The sequence below is a fragment of the Paralichthys olivaceus genome, chromosome 16, assembly GCF_024713975.1.
Source record: "Paralichthys olivaceus isolate ysfri-2021 chromosome 16, ASM2471397v2, whole genome shotgun sequence".
NCBI classification, from domain to species: Eukaryota; Metazoa; Chordata; class Actinopteri; order Pleuronectiformes; family Paralichthyidae; genus Paralichthys; species Paralichthys olivaceus.
The window spans coordinates 17,480,082-17,493,933 of record NC_091108.1 but is presented as its reverse complement, the minus strand read 5'-3'; the positions used below and the strand labels follow the sequence as shown (position 1 = coordinate 17,493,933).

Genomic DNA, 13,852 nt, shown 5'->3' with positions numbered 1-13,852 from the left:
GCCTGCATTCTTCTAACATCATTCCCAAAAAATAATATATAAAATATAATTAATCAAAAACAATCTCATCTGTTTAAGTTTTCTCATACTTCAACACTGAAACGCAACAGAAGGTGAAGCCTCTCATTTCCAGAATATTGTAAAGTGAGCTTGGAGCTGTAGTACTGTACAGCTGCTGTACTCCAGCAGTGATCGATTGTTCAGGTCTACAGACAAGATGGCTGCCAGCTGTGAGCCGTGATCGTTCTCCCGCTCCTGTTATCTTCTTGTAATAATCATATCTCAGAGGAGTGAGTGGGAGAAATGGGTTTGTCTCAGAGTTCAGAGGTACCTGAAGGAGGGACGTATGGATACCACGTACACGGAGTGAGTAGTATTCTCCTGATGCTGGAGCAGAGTGTGCAGCAGCTTATCATGAAATCTTACTGTATGCTAACAGCTAGCTTAGCTGCTCACTCACCGGTTCAACCTGAAGAGGTGGCAGCTTCACCTGTTTCTACTCGCGGGCGGATTCATGCCACTGCAGCTTTGACTGGTTTATTTCACGTGTTAAGGAAAACGCTGCAGAATATAACTAGACTCACAGAAAGCTTCCTCCAGGTCTGATACTTTAACTGTGACACCGTCCAACATGAAACAAAGACGTTTCCAGTAGCTGATGTTTCGTCTGATTCAATGAAATACAGAAAATACGTTTTACTGATGCAACTCTTCCCTGTAGCTTAGTGTCGTTAGTCGTCTAACTGATCGATCGACCAGGACAGATTCATCGAACAGGCCAAAGGTTTATTGCTTCCATCTCTAAAGGAAACATTAGTTGCTGTTCTGTGTTCTATGAGATGGTCAATAGAACCAGTAATGTGACGTTGTTGGCCCCTCAGGAAAAGAATATTCACTGCAGTCGATATCGATATATGTATCTCAATAAATGTCATATTATTATTTCTGTTTAGTTTAAATTATGATTATTTTCCTTCTGTGTGAAAGCTGTAGTTTGCATCTCTTCTTTATTTGAATGATAAACACTCGATAATCAGCGAAACTAAGATAGATCCGTTTTGTGTTATATCTCCTCACTATGCTTATACAATGTATAATCAATATGTTGATGTATATTGAACCTTTGTTAGGTTGATATTCATTAATATTATCTTGTGATAATTATTGATTTTGTTTCATCACCCAGACCCTTTTATTATTATTATTATTATGAATAAATTGATCTTTAATAAATAGCAATACATGCATCAATCGTTTCTTTTATGGACTGTTACTATTTTAAGATGCTTTATTCATTGCTCATGGATTTTAATAATTAGAAAATTATTTCCCCCAATAATATTTAATATATCCTATTTTAAGAAAACTAAAGTAAAGATGAAGCTCAACATGTTATCTAAATGTTTGTGTCTGGTTTTGACAGGTGCAGCCGGAGTCCCCTGCAGAGATGGCCGGCTTGCAGCCCTTCTTTGACTTCATTCTGTCTCTGGACAATAGGAGACTTGTAAGTTTATCATTTTAATAAGTACTGAGGTCATTGAGCACAATGATGGTGATGCATTAGGCATGTACAGATATTCATGATTATTAGAAATATATGCATCACTATACTGTGTAGGAATAGTATAATAGATAGTTTGACTTTTGACCCCTTCCATGGCAGAATGAGGAAAACGACCTGCTGAAGGAGCTCCTGAAGGCCAACATGGAGAAATCAGTGAGGATGGAGGTGTACAGCACTAAAAGCACGAGGGTCCGTGAGCTGGAGGTGGTGCCCAGCAACATGTGGGGAGGACAGGGGCTGCTGGGGGCCAGTGTACGCTTCTGCAGCTACCAAGGAGCCAGTGAGAATGTGTGGCACGTCCTGGTGAGTAGTTTCAATGAGAACCAGTAAAACCCACTGACATATCTCTGAACTAAGCCTCTTTCCTCATGACCTCATCATATAGTAGCTTCATATTTTGTTCACTCTGTAACTGAAGCGTCTTTCCTCCCTAGGATGTGGAAGTTAGTTCACCTGCTGCTCTGGCAGGGCTCCAGCCACACAGTGACTACATTGTTGGAGCGGATCAATTGTTGCAAGATGTAAGACTTGTTTTGATATCATACATCAGTGGCGTCCTTTGTGGGATTTTGAAAGTTGTGTCCAAGGTTATCTTTGAAAGCAGAGTTGTAGTTAATTCAGAGCTTCTGATTTCCAGTCAGAAGACTTCTTTTCTCTGATCGAGGCCCATGAAGGGAAACCCCTGAAGCTTCTAGTGTACAACATACAAACGGATGCCTGCAGAGAGGTGGTGGTCACACCGAATGGAGTGTGGGGAGGAGAGGGCAGGTATGAGGCAACACATTGATCAATATGAGTGGATGAGTCACAGTGACACACCAGAGAATACCAGGGAATTTATCTTTTTGGTTCAGGAGCATTTTGATAGATCAAGATGGCATTCACAAAAGATTCTCTTCACAAATGTTGTGATTCTAAATGAAGAGAAAGGTGAATCCAGATTCATTCTTGTGTTTGCTTCCTAATGTTTACAGTTGATTTCTTTTTTAAATTATTTATCGTAAAATGCTTATAACTTATACATTATTACTTTATATGTTATAAAATGTGTATTTATTAAATTGTGATATTATAATATGAATTGATATAAAAATGTTTCCTCTTAGTTTGGGTTGTGGCATTGGTTATGGTTACCTGCACCGAATCCCTGCAAATCCAGACATATCAACTGCAAAGCCTCCCACCCCTGTCCCTGAGGAGAAACCCTCTCCAACACCGCCTGCACATGGATTCACAGAGGTAAGTGTTAAATTCATGTCATTTTCATTTATGTATTTATTTTGATTGAGTAATTGTTTTATTTAAGAAGTCAAAAGATTGTAGGATTCCATTTTTAGGTAGCGTTTTCTGAAGAAAAAACACTCTAGATATATATTTTATAAGAATGAAATGTAATAAACCATAAATCCTCACATTTGACAGTTTTGTGACGAATGACTTAAATCAACTATAATCGTTGGCAACTAATGGATTTAATGGCTAATTGTTTAGTTCATTTCTGTGCCTTGGTTTAGTCCTGACGAATCTATTTGCAGATTAAATGTGCGTAATAGAATACGGAGACAAGATAATAATAGTTATGATCTATGTTGGCATTTCCTCAGTTTTCCTAAACATCCACATTGATTTCCTGATAATGTTCAATGAGATCAAACTCTAAACAGATAACCAATGTTTGTTTCCAGGCTCCTTTAATGGCGCCTTCCGGCCTGAGTGAAGATGTGTTAGATGTGGAGCAGGTCAACCTGCAGGAAGCTCCTCTTCCTCCTCCCATCCAGACAGTCACAGACCCTGGTCAGTTCAGATTATACAGAATTTAAAGAGGATTCATTGGGATGATAATTGGCTTTCATCTGATGGTGTTGCCCGTGTGTTCACGTTTTTTTACCTGGTTTCTCAGAGTCTGCAGTGGCAGTGATGAGCCCTGACACTGCAGATGTGGTGGACAGGCTGGATCTGTCCATGTCATCCATAGACATGACCAACACGTCACTGACTATGCATGAGGAGAAGGACGGTGAAATCTCTGGCATTGGTGAGTTATCACAGCAGCAGCTCATTACAGTTTACAGCTGCTTTCATGTAAACCTTTGTCCGATGAAGAGATTTATTTTTTTAATATATATATTTGTTTCCCTGCTGTACAGAGGAGCTGGACGACAGTGTACTGCTCTCATCATCAGCGGACGACCAGACTGAGTCACAAGAGCTGAGCTCGCAGGTGGTCATGGAGCTCACCCCTGCTCTCGCTTCCACTGACATTGTGTCTGAATCAGGCATCCCACCAGCGGAACCATATCACTCGGTCACAGAGTCTACTGCCCCACAAAGCTTTCTCATGGAGTCTAATGAGAGCCCAAGTCCACCTATGAGTGCGTTGTCTCCCCCTGTAGACACACCCGAACCTCCCGTTGAGCCCTCTGTCTCTATCGAAGACCCTCCCTCCCCACTTCCCGTTGATCTCCTCCAGTCCCCGGCCGTTGATGAGACGACAGCAGATGATTCTCCTCCTCAGGTTGTCGAGGATGCAGCACGGTCAGCGGAGGAGTCCGCTGAGCCTCTAGATGTAGCTCCTGCTCGGCCGTGCAGCCATGAGCACGATGAGGAGGAACCAGAAGAGACACCTGTTGAGTAAGCTTGTATCAGGCTTTAACACAAAGTACAAACATGCAAGGTGAAGCTGACAATCACTTTTATAAGAAACACTAGAGAGGGAATTCAGGATAGACAAGGGAAGGCTTCCTGATTTTACACTGATAGTCTTACAGGAATGTGTACCATCAGGTTAGTTACACTACAGGAACCAGCTACAGCATTAACATGTAGACAGATACTTTGAGTCACTGTAGGAATATCCTTTTTTTTCTTTTATATGTGAGAATTTAAAGTTACAGCTAATTTATTTAGCCAAAATGATGTTATGTTATCAACTCTTTTATTTGTCTGGTGCAAGATTAGATTTTACTTTGTAGCACGCTTTTTTTCTGGGACACTAATGTGATCAATACTTGAATACTTCCAAAGATAAGCAAGTAATATAATGAATATAATGAAAAAACACATGTCAGGCATCTACTACAGTAAAGAACAACTGCACCTTAATATTCGTAAAAGTTTTTTAAAACTACAGTTTGGATCGATTGCAAGTCTCAAGGTGCAGAGTTATATCTATTGTTGGTGTGCTTTGAAGAAGCATTATCTATAAAATGACTCCCATAATAGAGCTTTTTTTAAATTGCAAATTTTAAGAAGAACATTGGTTTTAGAAGGTTCTGTCTGGCATGGAGGGAAATATTTGTCCACTTATGATTTTAAACTACTTACCACAAGCTTTTATAACAGATCAGATGATGCCAGTACATTTTATATGCTTGTCTTTAATTTAATCTGCCATATAGTCTGTGATCAATTTCAAAACATTTGACAGCTGATATTATGTCCCCCATGTTTTACTTTACACTATTTTTACCTTGTTATCTATGCAACAGTAGACAAGAGCTGCCTGTGACTTTACAATGTGTTTTATAATGTAAATTCAATAGATAAGTCTTTTGAGATATGTATGTGGTAATACTGCTGTTGGGTAATAGTTTGTTTTTTCTAGGGGGCTACTTAATGTTCTTCACTGTCAAAATAGGTGCTAGTGTGTAAAATAAGGAAAAGTATTTTTGCAGATACTATCAATGGTTTGTATGTTTTATTAGGAATGAGTGCAGATTCTTTTGATGAATGGGAGATGGGTGAATCTTAAAAGGTTAAACAATCATATCACTTAAAAAAAAAAGAAATCATTTGTTCTTATTTCACACTCATCAGCTGAACACGTTACAACTCAAGAAAACATTCATTTATAATTACCATAGATCTGTCATTGTTAAATCATTCCAATTTATTTATCTGAATGCCTAAAATATACATATTTCACAAGTTATTACAACAGGGATATTGCAGTGTTACGGCCTAATTACGGCACCCATCCTGTTTTTGGCCAATTAGAGCTCACTCTATGCATCCCCCTCACGACAGCTTATACACACTCACACTCCTCATTGCAAAATTAACTCCAGAAAATTTACAATGAAAGGATCTGCTGTTCTGCTTGGAGACACACCAAGAGAGAAATGGGTAGTTGCGTTTATTTCACTTTGGTGAATTTCCCACAGTGGTTGAATGTTCATATATTCTCTTGGATGAGATTCCCCCCCTTCAAGTTACGTACATTTGTTTCATTGAACTCCTATTGAATCTAAAGGAAATGTACATTTGAAAAGCCCTCACTGTCAGCAGAGTCACTGCTCATGAGCTGAGTACAGAGTGAGGAGTAAGCATTAGTTATTGTGTAAGATATAATATGCCTTATATATAATTTCCCAATCGCTTAGATGACTTGAACAACTACCGACATTCTTAAAGATTAAACTGCAATTTCTGGGTTGTAGTGAATACAACAAATGCAATTCATAACATCCAAGTAAAATTTACCTTCATGACCACGAATGTGTTCTAGGGATTTTGAAAAATAACTTGTTTTTTTTTTAAGTAAACTGTACATCAACAAAATATAACTGAAGCAACCCCCTCACCCCTCTGAACAAAATCAAAAAAATGTTGTACATATATTTACAAAAAAGAACATTCAGTCCATTTAGAACAGCACAGCTAAACAGAAGAGACAAAGACAAGTGCTGCTGTCAGCAAAGTTCAATGATTAGACGTCTAAGCCAAGGGTTAGGTTCAAGTTCAGATGTACGATGTCGACAACAGAACGAAAGAGGATTGATTTTGAGGGATTGTGATGCTACCCAGAGACCAAGTGTACTCCTAAAGTGGTGACACTGCTGAGACGGCTGTGGAGTGTTTGTAGAACAAGGACAGTTTCTGGAATGTACTAGAACAGTCTACTACATCCATGTGCATATACACACGCACACACTCACAAACACGATCGCTTCAAAACAAAATGGCAGTCAGGAGGAATGAAACAAACTTAGCGGTCAAATTGGGAAAGAAAAAAAAAAAGTTAAAGAGTCCTTTCTTCAAACTGTAAAAAAAAAAAAAAAAATGAAAAAACATGGACCACTTATTTCCCAGGTGTCTGTTGGCTGCTCGGGCATGTTCTGGTCAGTTCCCTATGATACACCATGAGCCACGTCCTCACAAATTTTACTGGATTCTCATTGATACAGCGACTCTTGACCACACAATGGGGTTAAGGGTACTACAAGTCAGAGGTGGGTGGTGATTGGCAAATGACAGAGTTCTTGTTTCAAAAATGATGACTTTCACGTAGACTTCTGCCTATAGTGAAGCGTCAAGTCCCCGCCACTCTTCCAGATAAAATGTTTAACTGTTCGCAGGTCCATGTTGGGATCCAGAACCTGGGTCAGAGGTGAAAAACAAATAGGTTAATACATTAACTAAAATTCAGGGTGCAACAAATCTACTCATATCAACAGCTGTGTCTCAATTCAGAGGCTGAACGAAAAAAACCCATGTAGAGACCATCTCGTTTCAGACTGTCAACCTTGCACACGAAGACCGCCTCCTTCGTGGGCCAGGTAGACCACGTTCTTTGAAGAATGCAGCCCCTAAATTGACACTCAGCAAGTATGGACCTTCAAGGATGTTTGTGCTCACCTGGTCTTGACACATTAGCTCAATCTTCTCCTCGGCGAGCATGGCCATGTCCTCCTCCTTCTCCTGCTCCCCGGGTTTGTCGTTGGCCGTGGAGCTGGTGGTCTGCGACTCGTTGTCGAGGTTAATGATCTTTTCGTAAACATGCTCCATAACCTTCCTAACCTGGAGCATGTCACTGGCCGAGAGACGGTCCCTGCAGAGTGCACAGGAGGTAAAATCAGCTCTCAGCAGACCAGATGAAACGTGCTGTAGACCTTTGAGGTACCGCTCAGTGCTTCACATGTTAGAAGAAACACACATTTTTTACAAATTCCACAACAAAATACAAGGAGGAGAAGAACTCACTTCTTCAGAGTTTTTGCACCAGAAGAGGAATGGGGCTGGAGGTAGAATGGGATTTTATTGAACTTGGGCATATTTTTCTGCAATAGAAGGATAAAACAGTACATGTAAATATAATGCATTAAAACATGACAAGCACATGGAAGATCTTAGAAAATAGGGCTTTCCACCTAGAGAGAAACATCCCTTACTTTACATTTCCGACTCACAATCTTGAATTTTTCAAGATGAAGTTAATTCACAGAATTTTAGAAGCAAAGCTGTAATACTTCAAATCGACGTAACACTGCTGCATCGATGGCTAAAATCGTAACACACTTCAAGACAGTGTCAAGACACTTTGACCCCCATTTAAATCTCAGAACTAAAAAGTTAATTATTCTTCTAGCATACATAGCCTTGAGAGTCTACCCACAGTTCCAGTAAACAACAAGATCACCTGATTCTCTGTAGTTAACATTTAATTAATAATAAATCTGAGACAACATTGTGTCAGCCTTTGCTGGACTTTGAAACTGTCAATGCCTGTGACAATTTTATTTGTCTTCGCCTCTATGTATAATAAGCTTTATACATACAATTATTTATAGAATACACACACAAAACAGTATGCGCACAATATACAAACACACACATTAGCGTCCTCATTTTTATGATAGGTCACACAAGCCAAAGCCAAAATAAAAAAGAAAGAAGGGAGCAGAGACAGAAGTTCAAAGTTCAAGCATTTCAAGTTAGAGGAACAGAAAGGAAGAGAAGAAAAGCACATAAACACTCACACATTTCTGAAGAGACTGTACCTTATTAACATGTGTGAGGAGACAGAAATAATACTCACATCTACAGTTATGTCAATAACCCACTGTGGGACTGTCTCGTTCAACAGCATTGATTCAGTCTCTCCACCGGAATCTCTACATAGCAACCTGAAAAACATAAGTCATTACATGAGAGACATTTAGGAGCTGATGCCATCAGTGAGTCACCTGACACCGTGACAAGTGTGAGAACAGAGATGATACAAGGTGACACAATTAAGTGCACAGCAGCACTTTTACATTTATTCTGCACTGACAGGCAAAAGTCTAAGTAAACAAATACCTAAACAGAGTTCTGCCTCCTGCTTCACCGAAGATGACTGGTGTGTGTGGTGGCACCTGGAAATATCCGTTTCCTTTCTGGACACGGTTCTCCTGCTCGCCGTTCACTGTGGACACAAGAACAATCCCGCTGTAAGTAAAACTGAAAGTAACCTTGGACAACTAGTATTTATTGACAATAAGATATGGGTGTATGTGTGTTTGATGCAAAGAATAACAATGAAAGAAAATGTCCCATTAAAGTTCTGAGATTTGATTTAATTTTATATCAGCTCCATACCATGGTTCACCTCGTTCTCTTCCTCGTCCATGGGGTTGATGCGAGTTCTGGGCCAGAACTCCAGCAGAGCCTGCAGCAGCAGTCCACCCAGGTTCACTGGAAAGACCAAGGGTTAAAGTCATGTGAGTTACAACCAGTACCTCTGCAATATTTTATATGCATTTGAATATAAAATGGAATTTCATCAGATATCTTACATTTTGGGTCAGAACCATCAGAGCTTGAAAATCCTGCATCCTTTGCAGACACCCAGGCAGCAAAGCAGTCGCTCTCATCCAATGTGATAGTGAGCATCTATTCAGCACCAAACAAATAACACACACATATAAGACTATAAACCAGGCTCAGAGAGGAGATGCAACTGCTTGACAGATGAAAACTTCTTATGTAACCAGGTTTGTCCCTCACCCCAGTTTTCAGGTCAACAGAGAACCAATTTGGCACATAGACCATCTTGAAACGCTTTTTAATCTCTTCATCAAACTCCACTTTCCCCAAGTCTTCACCCTTGCAAGCCTGAAGGTAAAAAAAAATTGAAACCATAGATAACAGTTAGATAGTTAGATCTCAAACACATTTAAAATAAAATACATACAGGCAAATAAGAAAGACATTCCCTGTCTTAAAGGTCCAGTGTGTTAGATTTAGGTGATCAATCATCCATTTCACATGTATTCAGTATATTGGTTTGAAACATCTATTTAATAGTATGTTGGCCACGTTGTCATTTTGTCATTAGAGTTGTTCCAAACTCCTTTGATTGTAATACTATGACTTTTAGTATTAATCCTCACTAATTTTTTTTCTTGAAGATATAGTTTTCTCTCAGATTGTGTGATGTGATTAATAATCATTTTATTGTAAGTTTCATTATGAATTGGATGCAAACACACTCTAAAATACTTAGAATAACATAAATACAGCATGGATTTACCTTTAGAACATCCCAGAATGCCACGTTGTTGTTGGTATCTTTGGTAAGTATGTGTCTCTTGTCATTGAGAATGTGGCACTGGATAATACTGGCACCTCCTGTGAACGCAACAGACAATTCTACTAAAAAAAAACAAAGACTGATTTAGGGAAAACTAGTTTTATATAGAAGAAAAACACATGTTTACCTTTAATGACTTGCTCTGGCTGAGTACACAGTGGTGTCAGAGGGGTAGTGCAGTCATTGTCATACTCCCCTGATGATCTGAAGTTGTGCATTCCCTTTAATGACTGCACACAGAACATAATAATTATCAGAGACTGCCCTGGATTTTAACAATCGCCTCCTCTCTCTCTTCCCTGCGGCAACATCTGTGATTAATGTAATGCAATTATCCTCTGTGTATCACCCTCATAGCAAATCTGGTTTAAATATCTACACACATTACAGTAGGATTACAGCCAAAGAGCATTAGGAGCTACCACATTCACAAGTCTGAATGTACACTGTGTTCAGGTCATTACGTTGTCAGTCGCCCAGTGATCTCAGAGGTGTCACGCATGCTTACCCATTTATTAACGGATGACTTGGTGGTAGAGACCCAGATTGCTGGAGGTGGGTCAGCAGATCTGTCCAGTTCCATCTAAACAATAGAGAAAGGCAGCAAAAAGGTTGGATGACTTCTAACGGTTAGCTATGAACTCACATATGACAGAGGAGAATACCTGGTTTATTATTTTGACTTGCAAATTGCAACTAAGCACAACTTCCCTAAAACAAGTACTGCCATTGCCCTCAAAGCAGAGATAAGACAAGCCTCAATGAAAAAAACAGAAATCCATTCATATGAAATGAATACCTGTAGAGTAACATACACTTGTGGGTTTTTATTGCTTAACCCATTTCGACCAGATGCAACATATGCATATACGAGACATGTTTGAGGAGGTGGCTGAAGAAGGAGATCTTATCTTATCTCATTTGCCGGCTTTATTGGTTTTTGAAGATGCTTCTGAAGTTCAGTAATTTTTACACAACAGATAATTCGTTGCAGGTTAGTGTGTTTCTGTTCTCTTACTTTGAGCACTGGGGCCTTTTCCTCACAGATGAGCACACGGATATCTGGGTTACGCAGGTCAGTGCAGTAGATCTTTTTGTCCCTGCCTCCAGAGTAAACGTGTGTAAAGGCCTCGTTGACCTGCAGGGCCCACACCCCTTCATCGTGCACCCGGTAGGTGGCGATACACCTCTGCTGGCCGAGGGACCAAAGGCGGATGGTCCCGTCTGAGCTGCCTGACAAGCACTTTGGGGAAAACAGACAGGAGCTGATTAACATTCATAAATCATTAATAAGTAGCTGCCAACCACTGTTTGGGTCACACATTTGCAGTCACCTGTGTGCCATCTCGATTCAACAGCAACGACTTGACGTTGTCTGTGTGACCTTTTAGCTTCATCAGTTTTGCACACGTTCGAGGATCCCACACTCTAAGAACCTTAAGGCAAAGGCAAAAAGAGATTAGTGTTTCAACTGCCAATATATAAAATCATCATTTCAATTTTACTGTTTCCAATAACTGGAAATCTTGTAACCACCTTTTCTGTGGATCCAGATACTATAACTGTGCCCATCTGGTTCATAGCCAGACTGTAGATAGAGTCCTTGTTCCCACTGAGAGAGGAAGCTGTGGCAAGCAAAACAGAATACGTTGTAGAATTTCTTCCACTGAAAAATGCATGTACACAACCAAGTCTGAATACAATTGTGCAATAGTGACACAAGCACTACTCACTGGTTACAGTGTTATTGGAAGCAGTGAGTGCTGTTAGTGTGTTCACATCCCAAAGAAAGATCTGCCGATCGAGACCCGCTGATGCTACCAGCTCCTTGTCCTTGGCATAGGCCAAAGCTTTCACATAGTCCTTGTGTGTTCGTAACGTGGACATGCAGAATCCTTTATGTGCGTTCCAAACTTTGACTGTTGTATCCGATGAGGCAGATATCACTAAAAACAGAAGAGAGTCAATGAGAGGAGCAGAATGTAAAATTCAGAGCTTGAAACTAAACTGTGTCTCAACTGTAATTAAAACAGCTGCATGTCATGAAACTCACATGTTTTTCCATTGCAGCAGAGAACTATGTCATTGACCCAGTCTGTATGATGCTCCATTGAGGCAATGTACGGGTCCTGCTACAGAGAAACCAAGTAAAACTTAGATAGATACTTTATGATCCCATAACAAATGTGCATATCCAGTAGCTTAAAATACACAGAGGGGACACGAAAAGCACTCAAGATGGACAGTGCAAAATGATTATTAGTACATGTATACAATACTACACATTTCCAATTAACAGACATTTAACAAGTTATTAAAGACAATTATCACTTAGTATATAAAAATACTAAACCTAGGTGAAGAACACATTAGCTTGAAACCAAGCATCATGTGCATAGGAGCTAATTTAACCAGTAACACTTCAATATGTGCGAATAGGAGATAATTACGCGTGGGACAACACAGCTGTCTGATCGCACAGAGGATTTTCCAGTTTCACACAGAGCAGGGGAAGAGAAGTGTTACCTTGTGCTGGTAGACGCTCCATATCCGGATGATGGAGTCTCTCCCAGCAGTGAAGAGCCGGTTAAGAGCTGGGTCGAGCTGGAGAGCATTCACCCCATTTCGATTGTACTTCTCCACCTCATCTCTAATGACATAGGACACCTGACACACAGAGAGGGGAGTGAGCAAATCAGCTGTACACATGAAGATGCTCTCACACGCTGGGTTTCATTTACTGCACTCTGGACATGCAGAGTTAGCTAATGAAACATGTAGCCGAACTAAATGTCATTTATGTTCGGGAATTTAATCCTCGTATAATTATTGTCAGGTTGGTGGAATCCGGTACTTGTAGTGTGCTTCGATTTGGTCACAATGCCCAGTGGCGGGGTGCATGACAGAACCACGGCGGCACGTACGTACTCCCAGCAATTAGACCGAGCCCGGACAGTGTGTTGCTAAGCTAAAGTTGACGCGGCACCAGCATGAAACTGCTGCCGTAACAACACATTAACAGCTGGTGCTAAACGACGAGTGAGTCGGTTTTGTAATAACGCATTTCAAGTGTTTTTATGTGTGAGTCGTTTCCAAAAGCATGAGGTCATTTAAACGCTAGCGTTAGCAACAGACGCCAACACCTAAGCTAAGCTAAGCTAGCTACGTTAGCCGGCTTGAGTCATGACTCGTAACAGCTGCGCTGCCTTTTCCGGGTGGTTTTTGCTCCTCGTCAAATCTCCACAAAGCTCAGTCTGAAGGTGAACCCCTCACTGGAGCCGTCACTGAATAACCTGCACAAACGTAACTCTGATAAATTACCTGTACTTTTCTCCGCCCAGCAGCATTTTGCCTGTGATGCGTGGCCATCTTGCATGTTGACAGTTAATTCATGTGATGCTACATCCGGAAAAAAGAAAACATATCCAGCAGAGCTTCATGGGTAATGTGGTTTTACTCTGTCCTCCTCTCTCGCTGCAGGGAGGGGGCGCTCCCTCAGGATGTGTTCACTTCCAGCTGACTGTCACCGTGATCAGGGCCCCGGGAACCAGAGGAGGTTCAACCTGGGAGAGGACAACTCAAACAACACTGTGCAACTTAGCTTTGACCTTCAAATAGCAGCTTCAAAATAAGTAAGAATAGAGAGAATCAAGCCTCTTTCATTTCCACTCCTCATCCTGATAGAGTGCTCCTGCTCTGTCGGGATCTAATTGAATCAGGCCAAAGTTAGAGAGTAAAGCTCAACTGCAGATTGATTTAAAGAAGTCATTAAAATCCAGAATTTATCTGATATCCAGCAAAGAAACTTCAAATATGAAGAATTCTTCTGTTTGTTACAGCAGGAACTCGTCTGGTTGAGGAGGCCGGGGGACGTGGGTAATGTCCATCCAGTTGTGTTTCAGTTCAGTGGAACCTCACTGTCAGAGCTCTGGTTA

General features: G+C 40.5%; 2 protein-coding genes across 3 annotated transcripts; one reads left to right on the top strand and one right to left on the bottom strand.

Annotated features, from left to right (window-relative positions):
* The first annotated feature begins 192 nt into the window (after positions 1-192).
* Positions 193-5,352, top strand: gorasp1a (golgi reassembly stacking protein 1a). Its single transcript, XM_020104657.2, has 9 exons — positions 193-366; positions 1,424-1,504; positions 1,664-1,867; positions 1,999-2,085; positions 2,202-2,332; positions 2,671-2,803; positions 3,250-3,358; positions 3,465-3,599; positions 3,712-5,352. The coding sequence occupies exons 1-9, from the start codon at positions 304-306 to the stop codon at positions 4,197-4,199; spliced, it is 1,431 nt and encodes a 476-aa protein (XP_019960216.2). The 5' UTR covers positions 193-303; the 3' UTR covers positions 4,200-5,352.
* An 80-nt stretch (positions 5,353-5,432) lies between these two features.
* LOC109640499 (WD repeat-containing protein 48) lies at positions 5,433-13,390 on the bottom strand. 2 transcript variants are annotated; one of them, XM_020104553.2, is made up of 18 exons: positions 13,239-13,390; positions 12,444-12,584; positions 11,971-12,049; positions 11,651-11,863; positions 11,454-11,542; positions 11,252-11,353; positions 10,936-11,160; positions 10,426-10,500; positions 10,045-10,147; positions 9,858-9,955; positions 9,332-9,439; positions 9,121-9,217; positions 8,924-9,019; positions 8,645-8,750; positions 8,382-8,469; positions 7,547-7,623; positions 7,202-7,394; positions 5,433-6,942 (listed from the first exon to the last, which is right to left on the bottom strand). In XM_020104553.2, exons 1-18 carry the CDS (start codon positions 13,284-13,286, stop codon positions 6,847-6,849), a joined length of 2,034 nt encoding a protein of 677 aa, XP_019960112.1. In that variant the 5' UTR covers positions 13,287-13,390; the 3' UTR covers positions 5,433-6,846. The 2 variants fall into 2 exon arrangements, with proteins under 2 accessions (XP_019960112.1, XP_019960122.1); XM_020104563.2 differs by having other exon boundaries at positions 11,971-12,046.
* Between the last annotated feature and the right edge of the window lie 462 nt (positions 13,391-13,852).